We start from the raw sequence: 14,915 nt of genomic DNA, 5'->3' as shown, positions 1-14,915 counted from the left end.
AAATATCAGATATCATCTCTATAAAAGCAAGGAAAAAAATAATTTTCCAATAATAAAATAATTAATTATAAAGTCTACGTTGATCTAATTGAAAAATTAAGATAAAGCGTACAAAAATTATTATTAAAAAACGTCATAAAAGGACGCTATTTTCCTAGTGCCAAAATAATTAATCATCGTGTAAGGTATACCGGCAACGTGAACGAGCGTTCGCAAGGATAATATCTATCGTCCATGACGACCTTTAAAGGCCGGACCGGCGCGCGCGCACAACCAAGGGAGCGAGAAACCGAGAAGAGGGAGGAAGAGATTACTGTCGTGGCGTTAACACGATCAACGCCGTCAGCAACCACGCGGTCGTTGCCGGATCTCTCTTCCCGGCTGCTGTAAACCCGCCGTGAGTTATGCGCGACCAGGAGGGCCGCCTCGCGCTTGGCCATTAAAGCGGGTTATGCCCATTTCAAGTGGAAAATCATAAGCACCGCAAATACGCCGTCATTACTACAGACGCGCTACGAGCTCGCCACTTACTTTGTAATCATGACTAATGCATAATGCAGTAGCGACTGCGCCCGCACACGCTCCTCGCTCTATCTATGCACGCGGCTACGTGTGTGCACACGTGCGTACAGATACACCTACGCATGCTTGGCGCGAGTCTCGTTGGCGATTACGAGGGTGCCTCCAAGTGAGCTAGGGAGTAACCTTGAGGAAGGTGTTCGTATGGAAAGAGCGTGTTGCCGCGACGCTATCATGCGGAATTGGATCTTGCGGTAGATAGGTAGATAACATATATAGAGACAGAGAGAGACGGAGATAAGTCGTTACGTGACGCTTATGAATTTCAGATGAGTTGTCTGATTATCTCATTTCGTAATGTGCCGAAAATGACGGCGAATTTTATTTCTATATTATCCATGGAAAGAATTAAGAATGGCAGATGTAAGTTAAATGTATATATGAGAGTATTCTAAAAAAAAATGAATGATTATCACATTATAATATACATATTAATACTTGCGTCATTTAAACGATCTTTTATTAAAATTCTGACAAGGGGAGATCAAAAGTGCATCGAATGGCTTTGCAAGGAAACTTCATTGGATGACACCTACTCATAAAAAAATTTACACCAAAATCAGTAAATTATTGCTAATAAATGACATTTTTTACATGGTTATTTATAATTATTAATTATTAATTAAATTAAAGATATTCTTTTATCTTCCTTTAGTATTTCTGAGTATTCATATTGCGCGTACATTTATTAATTTTTAAATGAATTTTTCCTCTGCAAATTTTGAAGAAGCGCATCGAATGACGTTGCAAGGAAACTTCATTAGGTGACAACTATTCATAAAAAAATTATATCAAAATATCGATGAAGCACAATACACGACCTCTCCTTGTAAGATCAAGCGCGACGTTTCTCTCGTTTATCGATTCTTTCGATCGATAACGAACACAGTTCTTAGCAAAATTGCTTCGTCTTTGTCCCTTCAATGCGTAACCTTGGTCCGCACGCGGAGAATGGTCGAAACAGCTGTTTCAAGTGGGAGGCCTCTCATGAAACACACAATAGTTCACGTGAGGCGCAAGCGTTTATTAGCCGACCTGGCTCGGAGGGGAAAAGCAGGAGAATACGTGCTGGCGATTTATAGCCAGCAATGTAAGTAGCAGCGGCACCAGCAACGGCTGAGAGGCGGCAATAGCTCGCCATGGCGCGGCCCGAAGGTCGCGTGACGTCGATACGATTGCGTCTTATTAGGAGTCACCGCGTGTTCGACTTTACGTAGGAACGCGATGCCTGTGCGCCGATGCATTCCTGCAACTAATTAGCTCCCGTTGTATTTGTCGGTCTCTTCGCTAACGTGCACGACCGGTGCACGGGTCCATAATACACCGCTTTTCAGACTCTAAGCTTGCATCCTCTCGTACCTGCCCTCGCGCATTTTCGCATTAACGTGATTTATAGATCCGTCATTTTCAGTTCCTCACGTCTTGCAATTTTTTTTCAAAAAGTGGCTCGTGTATGGAAGGTAATAGATCTTGATTTTCAAAATTCGTTAAAGAGACGCGGGATATAATTCTGCGTTTTAAAAAATAAATAACATTTATAAGTAATTGAAATTATATTTTGCATGGAATATAGAAAAAAAAACACGTTCCTTTTAAGATAGCTCTTTAGAAAAATCGACGTATTTATATATGCATGACGCTTCTATTTACCGGTGCGTGCACACGCTTGCTTCACAACCGGAAAATTTTCAACGCGATTTCCATGTAGAGACGTACGCGTACACGTCTTTCAAACGTCTTATATTGCACCTTTTGTCTTTTCTTTTTATGATTCGTCTGCACGTCTCCCTCTCGTCCCCCCTTTGTCTCCTTCTTTGACGCGTGGTACCTAGTCTTTTATGGTCGTTCGCCAAGACACCGCGACGATGGTGACACTGTACGGTCGTCAGGGTCGCGCACCTGCAAGCAGGTCAGGTTGTGCTACGCTCGATGTCGAAGGATCGTATCAAGGGGACATCAAATAGACGTCAATGCATGTTTAACCTCGATTAACATATGTGCGTAGCGTAATATTTCTTGAAAGCTATTTGGATATTCCATAATCTTCAATAAGCTTTCATAAGCTTAAATTTTTCTACGTGATAAACCTAAATATGTAAGAGACTCTATAATTTTTTTTCATATTTTGTACACATCATAATTCAATGATTTAATGAAAAAGAAATTAATATTAATTTATCCAGACACCAACTCATTCGAGTTAATATCGTTAAATTTTATATTTATGAGAAACTTCCTCTGCAAATCATTAATAAGCATTTTAAAAATATACAAGAACATGAAAAAGACAAGATTGCTCTTCTTTTAAGCAAGCCGAATTATTCTTTTCTCGCGTTCTCTTCGAGGCTGGATGAAAGGACTCTGGGGGTTTAAGAAGAAGATATTCTTCTTATGGTTTGCCTTCTTGTTCCGCCGGTGGCAATGGGCGAGCGGTGACCTCCGTACCCTACGGGAGGAAGAAAGACAAGGAAACTCGAGAAGAGAGCACATGCCGAGAAAGGGGCATGAGGGACAAGAAGAGAGAAGAGAAAGAGAGGGAGTCGAGGTGCGTTCCTGCGTGACGTAGCTTTCGCAGGCCATCACGCATATGTTACCCTCCGCGAGGGACACGTACGCGCTTACAATACGATCCGCGGGGTCATTCCACCGAGTCCTCTCTCGGACACCTCTTCAACTTCAACTTCACCGTCGCCATCGTCCCCGTTGTCGTGAACTTTGTTCCTCGTTCCTCATCTGCTGTCTTCCGATCAGCGATCCCTCTATTCTACGCAGCAGCATACATTCTTCCTAAAATGTATGTACACGCGTTCGCGTTTCTTTCTTATGGATATATAAAGCTCTTCCATTTAACGATCTTGAAAAATATTTTATACTTTAACGCATTCTCTTGATTTCTTCTTTAATAATTTTTAATGAAAAAGTCTGTTAATTTTTTCTCGGAATCAAATCTTATAACAAAAGAATATTGACAAACGCAACTGATAAGATATCAAAATATATGTAACAATCTAACAATAAGAATAATTTTTCCGAAATTCTAGCAAATATTCACAATTTTTTTCTCTGAAAAGAAACGCGAATAAAATTCGTAAATCCATGTTTTTCATTGCAATTCAAGTTAAAATATTCTAATGTGCATGTCGCCACAGAGATTGTAAAGTTTTTTTCCTTATAACGAAAAAAATAATACTCATGTAATAGATCGAATCTATATGTTCAATGTGCGCTGGAAACCTTCCATATGCAATTGTGCATCGCGTCTTGGCACCGTTTCTCTCCGTAGCTCCGTCTTTTTTCCTCCCGGACACGTACGTTTAACGAGAGAGCGAAGCAGGTTGCGGGCGGATGACAAACAAAGAGCGCCGTGACCTCGTCGCCTTGTGCGCGAGGTGCGATTAGCGCGAACGATTCCCTCTCGCGTGGAAAGATGTAGGTGGAAGGCGAAGAGGAGGAAGCGCGCGCGAAGGAAGGAAGAAGTCGGATACGTAAGCCGACCAAAGGTCGAGCTGACCGCGAGTCATCTCGGTTGCGACAACTCGCTGCCTGCCGCTTACTTTTGCGTGTCTCGCGCAAAACTATGTTGTATAAAACAATATATAAGTATCTTCTATGTAAAAATTTCGAGACGTAAAACCACGAAAAAAGCAGAATTTTTATAAAATGTGAAAAGTTAAGTAAATTGTGTACACCATAATTATATATTTTTTTTATTATCAATTAAAGATGGAATTTATCATAGAAATATTTGCAAAGAAATGTAAATAAAATTTTTGATATTATTATACTAAAAAATAATTAATATTATGATTTTTAATATTTAATATTTAATATTAATCTAATTTTTAATAATGCACAGATTTGTTATTTATTATGAAAAATAAAATTAAAGTCGATAAATATATTAAAAAAGTAAACAATGAAACGAATGTTTTTGAAAGACGGATGGAGGACGACGTCGTGCACGGATGCAGCAAAAGACGACCACGCGTACGATGAGCGATTAGTGTTAGATTATCTCACCTGCAAAGTTACCTAGAAGGTCAGAGCGTGACGATAGAAGAATAAGAAAAGAAGCGACGGAAGCGGGTACTTTACTCGATCAAAGGTCGAGCCGCGCGCATAACTCGCCGTGGCATCGATAAACGAGTTCCCTATCGCCTTTTCCATTTTTGTTCACGGAGATGGATTTCGCCATATGGTGGATGAACGAAGTATATACTAAGAATTAACGTAAGAAATCATTGACGAATAACAGATAACATGACTATTACGTTCTCATTATTTCACGCTAATAAATGTTTTGACAAGTGCAGAGAGACGATATCACACACGGATAAATTAAATAAGACCGAAAAATAATTAAACGAATAAAAATATAAACTATTTCGAGAAACTATAAAATCAAACTCAATGATGCGATAGAAAATGTGATAATTATCTTCTTTCGCGAGCAATTATAACCGTTAATTAACGCGCTCTCGCAGCGTCATCAGCTTAATTTTTTCGTATCCGCACATATGTACCACTAATTGCCACGTGGCACAGGTGAATCGAAGAACGGAATATCTCGACAATGAAGCTCAACAGGTTGCTGGCGGATGGTAGCGAGCTTGACTTCTTCTATCACGAGCGGCAATTAATACGAACAATTCTTTCGCGTAATAACACGAAGGAAAAACTTCAGAAAACGCGCGAACACATCCGCCTCAAGATGCTACTGAATCACTTTATCATTAAACTCTAGGAAAAACAAACGCAGAAGGCATTTTTTGTCAAATCCCAAGATAACAGAATAAACACGTATTTTTTTCTTAATATATGCGTGTTGTTTTTTAAATATGATCATAGAACTCATAATCACTTATGAAACGGAAAATTCGAGACTTTTGCATAGGACTGTACGCTACTGAGTCTCGGCAAGTAGTTAGCATTAGGCACGATGACGAAGAAGGCCAGGGACTCGGTGAGATGATAGCGAGCGCGCTCGCTGACGGCTCGCATCGGTCACACCGCAGGTGACTCGTCGCGGTCTAAGTCTGGCCTCTGCCCGGCCCACGTACCTCATTCTATCCGGTATCCTGCTTCGCTATCTCTAACTCCTATTTTCTCCTGGGCAAGATGCGAGAGAGAAAAGAGAGAGTATCCATATATAATTCCATTAAACAATATATAAAATTCTTTTCACAGAATATAAGAAAAAAATATTTTATATCTTCTCGTTCTCCACCTCTCTGTTGTAAACATGATAAACTATGTTTACTGATTTCAAAAGAAAGATATACATATATATATATATATATATATATATATATATATGTATATCTATATATGTATATGTATATGTATATATATATATATATATATACGTAAAAAATTAATTTCTTCCATATTCATGAATTCGCATCTACGCAATATTCGCTAATTATAAGCTAGAGGCATATTGCGCATTTAAAATTCTAGTCGATACGAGAAAAGGCTACGTACCACCCCGTCAAACGTCACCGAAGTACCTGCGACCTCAGCGAAGTTAATGATACGTGAGAGTGAATGATCCTTATATAGAAAACGGCGGCAAAACTGCCCGCGTGTGCTCGTCAGCACGCATCATATCGAATGATGTATTACTCACCGAGTGTCATCAGAAAACGGTTATGTGACCCTCGATGTGATTCCCGACGGTCGCGCATATACACTCGCGGTCACTTCGCATAGGTCACGTATATTTCACATCGAGCTATCGAACATATTCGCCTCGTCAGCGTTCTCGGGGCTCCGATCACAATTGACGCAGCTTTGCAAGCCAGCCCTCTCTCTCTCTCTCTCTCTCTCTCTCTCTCTCTCTCTCTCACCGTGAGCTTTATCTACGCGAGAATAAATAAAGGCAAACGGTACAACGTGTGTCTTTCACGTCTCGCGATTTTTACGCGGCATGAAAGTGTTGGGATGTCGCCTTAAAGCAGCTCTTAACGAAGCCATATAATACGCCACAGCCGTAGACAAAATACGTAACGGCAGTTGAATACCGGTTCCCCTTTGTGATTTTATGATACCCGTTCGCGACATTTAGACAGACTTGCGCGGTAATTAATGTTTCATTGATTATAGCTGAAACAATATACAAGATATGCTTTTAACATATAATTAGCCATTCATTCGCGGTGATCGTTAATACCTTGTAGTACGATGATTTAAATTACAAAAGAAAAATCATAGCACCTCGTAATAATTTCTTACGCACACAAAGTTTTTATGCAGATGTCCCGAGAGAATAAATGCAAACGCGGAGAGCAGAGTGAATCGCCGTCTCTCGTCACTGTTCTCGATGGAAAGGATTTCGCGGGTCGTGGCCATATCTCGAAAAGCGTGACTGATCCCATCGATTACAGTTTGGCGATATCGTAGCCTAGCTAATTAATCGCGAGCATGTCGCGTATCCGTTGGCTTCTCGAGTGGACAGGATGTATCGTGCGCGACGCCCGGCGTAAAACGACAGGCCACCCACGACAGGCCTCCACGGGGTATCGTCGGCAAACGTAAATTAGCAACTTATCGTATCACCGAGGTCATTAGGTGGCTCTCGATGGCTAGTTGAAACTGCGCGAAACTCAAAGACGGGATATGTCTTGTAACTACGCGTTCCAAAAGCGCTGACTGCTAATGAAATAAATCTGCATTATCAGCTTCAACTGTAATCGGAAAGTACGGATTATTTTCCCGGATTATATTATATTGTTTTGGTATTTTTTAAAGTAAGAAACTATTTTTTTTTTTTTAAATAATAAGATAATGCAAAAATAATATTCCACCTTTTCTAATTTCTGCATAATTAGATTTCAACAAAGATATAGAGATTTTTATTGACATCCGAGTTGATGGATTACTTTCGACGATAAGATTATCGTGTTTCGCATAGCATTCTCGTCAACATACTGGTACGTATACATATCCGAGAATCACTTTTGATTAATCGAAGCCTACGAGTATGGCGAGGAAGAAAGGTTGGCGAACTGAGTGCTCCTGTAAGATGTGGGTGTGTAGATAACTGCAGAAGCGGCTAAATCGATTTACTGTGTCGAAATCACGAGTGTTCGTTCCGTTAAAATAAATCACGCGTGTGGTAAAGTGGAAAGACTGGTTTCTTTTACGCAAGATTTCGGATACACCCGGTACAAAAGTTACCTGGAACCGGGTCTCAAAATTCTCCCTGAACCGAGAAGAGAGGTCCAAAGGTCGGCAGACGAAGAATGTCCGAGATCAGATTATACTTCGCTAATGAACTTCTGTGCCTTCGGCCGTGCGCGGTCTGTACAACGCTCGTTGACGAGGAAAATCAAAACCATCACTTCGACGTTTATTTTGTATTACAAAGGTCGGGCAAATAAAAGTTTAAATGCAAAAGACAAACCAATAAGTTTTAGAAAAATTCCAACGACTTTTATCCGTCTATCACGTATATCTGAAGAGCTCTTCATCTTTTTTACGGTATGAAAGTACGAGAGAAGAATTAGTAGGTCCCTCGATAAACTCATAATTATTATGAGGTTAATCGAAAGAAATATCAATTCCAATAATATATGTTATTTAAACAGACGATATGTAAAATTATTATTAATTATTAAATCTCTCTTCTGTTCAAATTATTTATAAAAGATAATTATCCTTTTTATATACAGTTTATACAGGGTGTCCTATAATTGGTGAAAAACCTGCTAATGGCAGATTCTTAAGATCATTTGATCAATTTTTCCTCATCGAAAATGTCAAGACACCAATAATTTCCGAGTTAGAAGCGATTAAAAAAGGCGCTTTTTGCAAATTAAACTTTTTGGAGTTAAAAAATTACCAAAACTACATTCTTCAGTTAATTTAATAGAATTTTAATTTAAGGCTTAATTACAAAGATATGTAATAATAAAAATTGGAAACTTGCAAAAAATGATGACGTCTCTCGATATTTTCGCTTGCAGTACACCCTGTATATCTCTATATTAAAAGTTTTTATTACAAAAATTAAAATGTAATTTATGATATCTTTAATAACAATTTTATTCTAATCAAAGTCTTCTCCAAGTAAACTAATTTCTCATCGCAAATTTTGTATCCAATGAGATCAAACGATCAAAAAGTATACGATGAACCGGATGATAAGAAACCAGTTAACCGACCAATTTCGATGCGATACAATCGTCAATATTATTTTTAATTACTACGATGACGCAAGTCGTCTCATTATAGATGATACAGCAACGACGAGCTTTATCAGATATAAATATATAGTTATGTTCTGATATAAAAATCGATATCTCTACTAGAATAGTTGTCTATTTACATACAATGATCTCAATGTCGATACGAAACCAACTATAAATCTAATAAAAAAAGACATAAATTTAAAGAGACTTCATGATTGTTTATTATAAATCACAACTTCATGATTCTATTAATCATATTTCTAATGAAAAAGTAAAGTTATTGATATTATCAATGCAAAAAAAAAACAAAGAATATTTACTGATTGTTTTCTCTGCGAACAGAAAACTCGTGAAGATTCTCCAGACGACTTTAAATGAAAGACTGAGCAATTAAATTCTAACTAGAAGCCAAACACGTGTTACCGCGTGTCTGACGCGACGGTCACGGCGATCGCGACCTCGAGATCGTTGATATCGCGCATTACGCGACAAATCGCCGGCCTTCGTATGCAGAGCTCTCCGCCGTAACGAGAGATTTGCCGATTCGTCCATTGTATCGGTGCATCTGGCTGCGTTAACCGCGTTCCAAGGCCCAACGATGCGGAATTTATTGCCAGAACGCGGATGTGAGTAACCGAGATTGCTGCGGAAAAAGAGACGCATTTGATGCCGAAGCTGATTGTTAAACAAATAAATCGAGTTGAACAGATCAACATTTATTATCAAAAATACATCAATAACTAACTGAAACATATATTAAATTATTTTTACTTTTAATAGTAATGTTGAGTCAAAGTAAAAAAATTAAAAAGAATTTTATGAGTATCAAAATTTTTGGATTTTTTTAAATCTTTGTCTCTTCACCCTAAAAGTTAAAGAAAATTATTATATTACGTTCCTTTGACGCGGGTAATTAATCTTTCCGGTAGGAAGACTTTTCGTTGTACAATCATACCTTATTTGCGTTTCCTACCATCTTCGTCCTTTGCGACTTTGCGAGCGGAGGCTACCGATCGAGAGAAGAAACGGTTTCGCTTGCTTATCTCGTCACGATGATCTGCCGACAGATACACCGAGCGCCTTGACACGTAACAATGCATGCATGAATTAATAGCGGCCGCTGCTACGCTCGTACTTCTCCTCGCTTACACAGAGATTTACATCTTTATCGCGACCTGAGAGGTGTCGTTTGCACAGGGTGACGTTTGTGTCTCTTTGTCATCATAAGTGATTAAAATTAGAACTTAAGAAGAAATCAAACACTACTTTGCTATAAACAAATCAGAAATACTGAACACACTATGAAAAATTGTAAAGAATTTTCTCGGATCTTAGTAAATATAATAGTGAAAATCCTTTGAATAGTCTCAGTTTTTTATCGATGTATTTTCAATTATTGGCACAATTGTAAAGTATCTTTTTTTCCTGCTGTATTCCGAGAAAATATTGTGCAACTTTCTCGTGAATTCAATACGCCGCGTAATTCGCGAATTGAGATCTATTTTCTGCGGATATAATTGTCGTCCTGAGAGTCTTTACATGCCAGAGATGGATGAGAAAAAAAAAATAAAAAAAGGAGCGTTGTGTGCCTCGTGACGAGAATCGAACTCGCTGAGAAAGAGGCGGCAAGAGAGAAAGAGAAAGAACACGCAGTGAAAACACGAAAGGTTAGTGCTTCAATAAATTCTGACGATCGAGACGAACGTGCCGCGGCTCATCGATCGATCTCTCGTCGTCGATCCCTCGATTCGCGGCTCGTAACGAGTCCGGTGAACGATGGAATGCACTGAAACGCGATATTAATGATACGTTGTCGTCGCATATATATCGTTCGAGGTAATTGGCTGCATCGCCGATGTGGTAATTAGCGTTGCGACCGAACATGTCAAATGTTTTGAAACAACTGTATAATAGGGATGCGATTCAAAGCGTCCGTATTTAATCTCTCACGTATTTAATCTCGACCCTTTAGCTATGAATCCTTCGTAATTAGGTGATTATCGCGTGCTACCGATTTAATATTTAATGCGCCTCGAAAATATAGTTTTTCTCTTTACGTTTGCATATAATTCACGTTTCCGCAATTATATATTAAGTGTCCTCTTATAATTTGCATAATATTTTCAAAAGTCACACTGCCATGTTAAAAGATTACATAGATCTGATTGAATTAATTATTTCCGTAGATTCTTTCGCCGTTATGTTTCATGCAAACATGTATTGTATATGAATGCGTTTTTATTGAAAAAAAGAAACGCGGAACGGCTGTGTTAAAGCGCGAAAGGTCAACGCTCTCGTAAATCTTTCAAAGCTACGTGTCTTTAGGCGCTGCACTTTCAGCGGACGGCGTTTCATTTTAGGTTTCCTCGCAATCGCGAGGCGCAAAGTGTGAGAATTCCTCGGGGTACGAGGGCCGATCATATAGCGATTTGAGAGACAGAAATATGGCCATCGATGTACATTACCGAACTTCGTCGATGCGATCGGATCATGAGTATATATATACTTTGGCCACGATTTCCACGAGAGTTGCGAGAGCTCGAACGATTCTCTCTCCGCGCTCAACATGTCTCTCGGGTCTCCGCAGAAAACATTCTGCTTACCTGAAACAAAAATAATATACGTTGATTAATGTTACGTTCGTACTTCCCAACGCAAAATATTAAAAAATGTATTTCATAATTTTTTTATGAAAAATAAAATAGAAATATCATTCTCTTTTATTTCTTTACTTCACTTTGACAATGAGTCAAATTGTCAATGATTCTATTTGTAAAAAAGTAGAATCCTCTTGAGAAATGAAAAATTATTCGCAATCTATCGAACAAAAAAAAGTACTTTAAACGACAATGTATTAATCTCGCGCGCAACAGATTAGATCTAAAGCCAATAAAAAAAAAGAAGAGGAAGCAAAAATAGACATGCCTATCGGCGACTCGGTATCGTGTTAATAATTTTATGGATTAAGCAGCCTCTTATGAAATTCATGAAGACAATGACTGTATGCGTATGATGAATCGTCTCCTTATCCAATAAGGTCGACATTATAATACAGAAAGGTTCTTGGCCTCTCACATATCATAATTCTAAAGCTGACTTCTTGCAAAAAAAAAGACTAAAGAGATTTTATAAATGCAATAAGAAGTCTTTATAGTCGCGCAATTCAATAAATAGTACGAAAAGTAGTAATATATATATATATATATATATATATATATATATATATATATATAACGTAAGCCGCAACCTTTGCGAGCAGCAATACTTGAAACAATATATGTCTATTCAGACATGTGACTGATACGAGAAATTGCGTAGGCGATACAATGTGGGGTGTAGCTCGCTTCTGACACGGGTGATCGAATTATAATCAATAACCTAAGATAATTAATATAATATATATATATATATATCTATTATTGAATAATCTAAATTGAATAATATATTTATCTATGATTTCGTCAATGTAGCATCTCGTCTGTGATTGATAGATATATATCTCACCATTTAAACTCTTCATGACTCCTTTCTAACAATATATACAATTACTATAGAATATAACTTAATCAAAGTTACACTAAATGTATAGTCAGTATATGTCAGTAAAAAATAAAAATTTTCTCTCGACGATTCGTATAGACGATCTTAATTAAAACCTTAATTAAAACATAACATACATTTTCGATTCCGACTTCGACATCGAAGTTTGGGCGTCGAAATCTTTACAGTCGCAGATTCACGCTGACACGAATGACGACTTGCATGACGGTCACGTGGGCAGGACACAATGCAGGGTGCGGCTTCACCTCTGACACACCGGGGTCTCGACCTATTCCCGTGTACGCGGCCCAGGATATATCATTGTGTTGGAGAGCTAAACGTGGTGCCCAACCCACGTGCAACGCCAACACGCAACGAGGACTCTAAACTCTGAATCTCGTTGGAATTTCACCGCTTCGGGAATATATCTAGGAGAGCTAACCGGCATATATGCTCGTATATATATATGTCTCGTACGAGAATCGTCGATTGTGTCTGACGCGGTGAAACGTACATGAGAAATTACGCAAATTATGTGTGCATAGTAATTGCAAAATATAAATGGATAATATAATATTAAAATGTCAAATATTTAGAAAAATTAGTTTCAATAATATCATAAGGTCTGCTCTCAGTATAAATCGATTAATAAAATTCACATAAAAACAAAACAAAATAAAAAATCAATGAAATATATTTTAGCGATGATCGTCTATGGATTTTATTTGGAAATTTTAAGGCTTGTACATCTACAAGATTACGTCAATTTAATGCATTTCTCGATTCAAAATACTCGCCAATTCAATTTTAAGAGAATAGGCAAGTCAAAACCTATCCGTTTTATATTTCATTTTCTGTTTTGATCTTTTTACGAAAATTGTACATATGATTGTACATATATGGTATTCGAAAAGGAGTGGTTTATTTCATACTTATCCGTAAAACTCTGAAAGCAAACTCATTTCGCGAATTTCACTTTCACGTATTTCGATATGAGACACCATATTACTCTATCTCATCTTTACTCACTCCAGACTCTTTCTACAGAGTTAACACATCCAAAAGCAGTGTCCACACGAAGGCTCTGCGCGCTCGCGGACGCCCACGGCATCTCATATCTTACGGATGAAGACATTTACGACAATTCTCGCACGAGATATCTTATACATACACACATACATACATATTCATTTCCAAGTCTTGACCAATGTACTCGTCCAATATCAGTTTTGCATTTTTCTTGTCTTCTAAGGACTAGATAAGATTTAAGGTTCGATAAGGATTGATTTAAAATAACTTAAAGCGCATCGATACCATTAAAGTATTTTAAGATTAATGTATAATAATAAGATAATAAAAAAAACTACATATTAAATTCATAATAAATTAATATCAAATTAATCAATCAAAGAAAATTTAAAATTTAAATTACTTAACTTTAAATTCTAGATATAATTAAATAATTAAATTTTTATTTAAATTTTTAAGTTAATTTAAAATTATCTAATTAGATATTTAAAATTTAAATACAATATTAATTATTTAAAAAACAATAGGGATTTGAAAATAAATTTTGCAAATTTCAGCAAAAATAAAAGTTTTGTACTTTTTTAAATCTAGATGTTGTTCTTAAAGAGAAAAAAAATCAATCATCCTAAATATTACGACTTGGGTTACTTTCAGGGACTTATATTTTTGAAATCTAAAATATGATGTTGATATTGCGTATATCTCTCTGCTTCTGAGTAACATTTAAAAGGCAGCTGACGTTAAAAATAGAGATCTGTTTTCTTTTGACCGAGGATGAACGAATACGCTACGCTTTTGCGCCTTAGGAAACCGATATCGATCTTCCCTTGAAATGAAAGTCTGGGAATCGAAACGAAAAGGAACGCGGGAGACGCCCGTGCCTAAGGCGATAAAAAGCAGAATTCTGACGCGTGTTCATAAGTGAGATAAAGATCACCATAGTCAGCTGCGAATTATTCATTCAACAAGCAATGATTGCACAGTTTACACAGAGCTGTTAGTGATCTGCACGTGTGATATAATAATATTACATTTTGATATTATGTCTGTAATGTGTGTATAATAAGTATATGTAATAAACATTTGAAAAAATGATGACAGAAGAATATTTAAAAAAATCACTATGACTAATGTTACAAAAAATTTTTAATTTTTTAAGTATATAAAAAGTTTAAGTCCCTGTAGATGTTTGTTACGTAACTGAAAGACATAAATATAAAATATTCATTTCTGACTTCTTAATATGTTAATGATAAAATTTGAATATTGCGATACTGATATATAGTTTCCACAATCAAGATATCTTTAGAATTCAACCTCAGATTATTTAATTATCTACTGTCCTTCATATACAACAGCCGTATAAAAGAAAAACAATTTTGTATTATGTAAATCTGTAAACAGTCTCACCAAAATGCATTCTGCAGAGTTTTTCGCGATCTTGTTCACACGTCACGGTCTGTCCCTCGTATGTAAAGAGATTTACATTTTACAAAAAGAATACATACACGGCATTCTATCGAGGAATACGTGCGGGTAAGCTTTAAGTGAGCGTCACGGTCGTTGGTCTATGAA

General features: G+C 37.2%; 1 protein-coding gene across 15 annotated transcripts in view; it reads right to left on the bottom strand.

The window, feature by feature from the left end:
• The window catches only part of LOC140676016 (uncharacterized), a 227,913-nt gene that overhangs the window by 53,462 nt on the left and 159,536 nt on the right, over positions 1-14,915 (bottom strand). For 9 of the 15 annotated variants that reach the window (XM_072910597.1, XM_072910598.1, XM_072910603.1 and 6 more), the window contains one exon: positions 11,237-11,374. The exons of 4 other annotated variants lie outside the window; for them this stretch is intronic. In XM_072910597.1, the coding sequence (XP_072766698.1) occupies positions 11,237-11,374 (138 nt within the window). 2 more of the 15 variants (XM_072910612.1, XM_072910610.1) reach the window with 2 other exon arrangements.

Source organism: Anoplolepis gracilipes, chromosome 2 (assembly GCF_047496725.1).
Source record: "Anoplolepis gracilipes chromosome 2, ASM4749672v1, whole genome shotgun sequence".
Taxonomy (NCBI): domain Eukaryota; kingdom Metazoa; phylum Arthropoda; class Insecta; order Hymenoptera; family Formicidae; genus Anoplolepis; species Anoplolepis gracilipes.
This window is presented reverse-complemented; position numbering and strand designations above follow the sequence as displayed.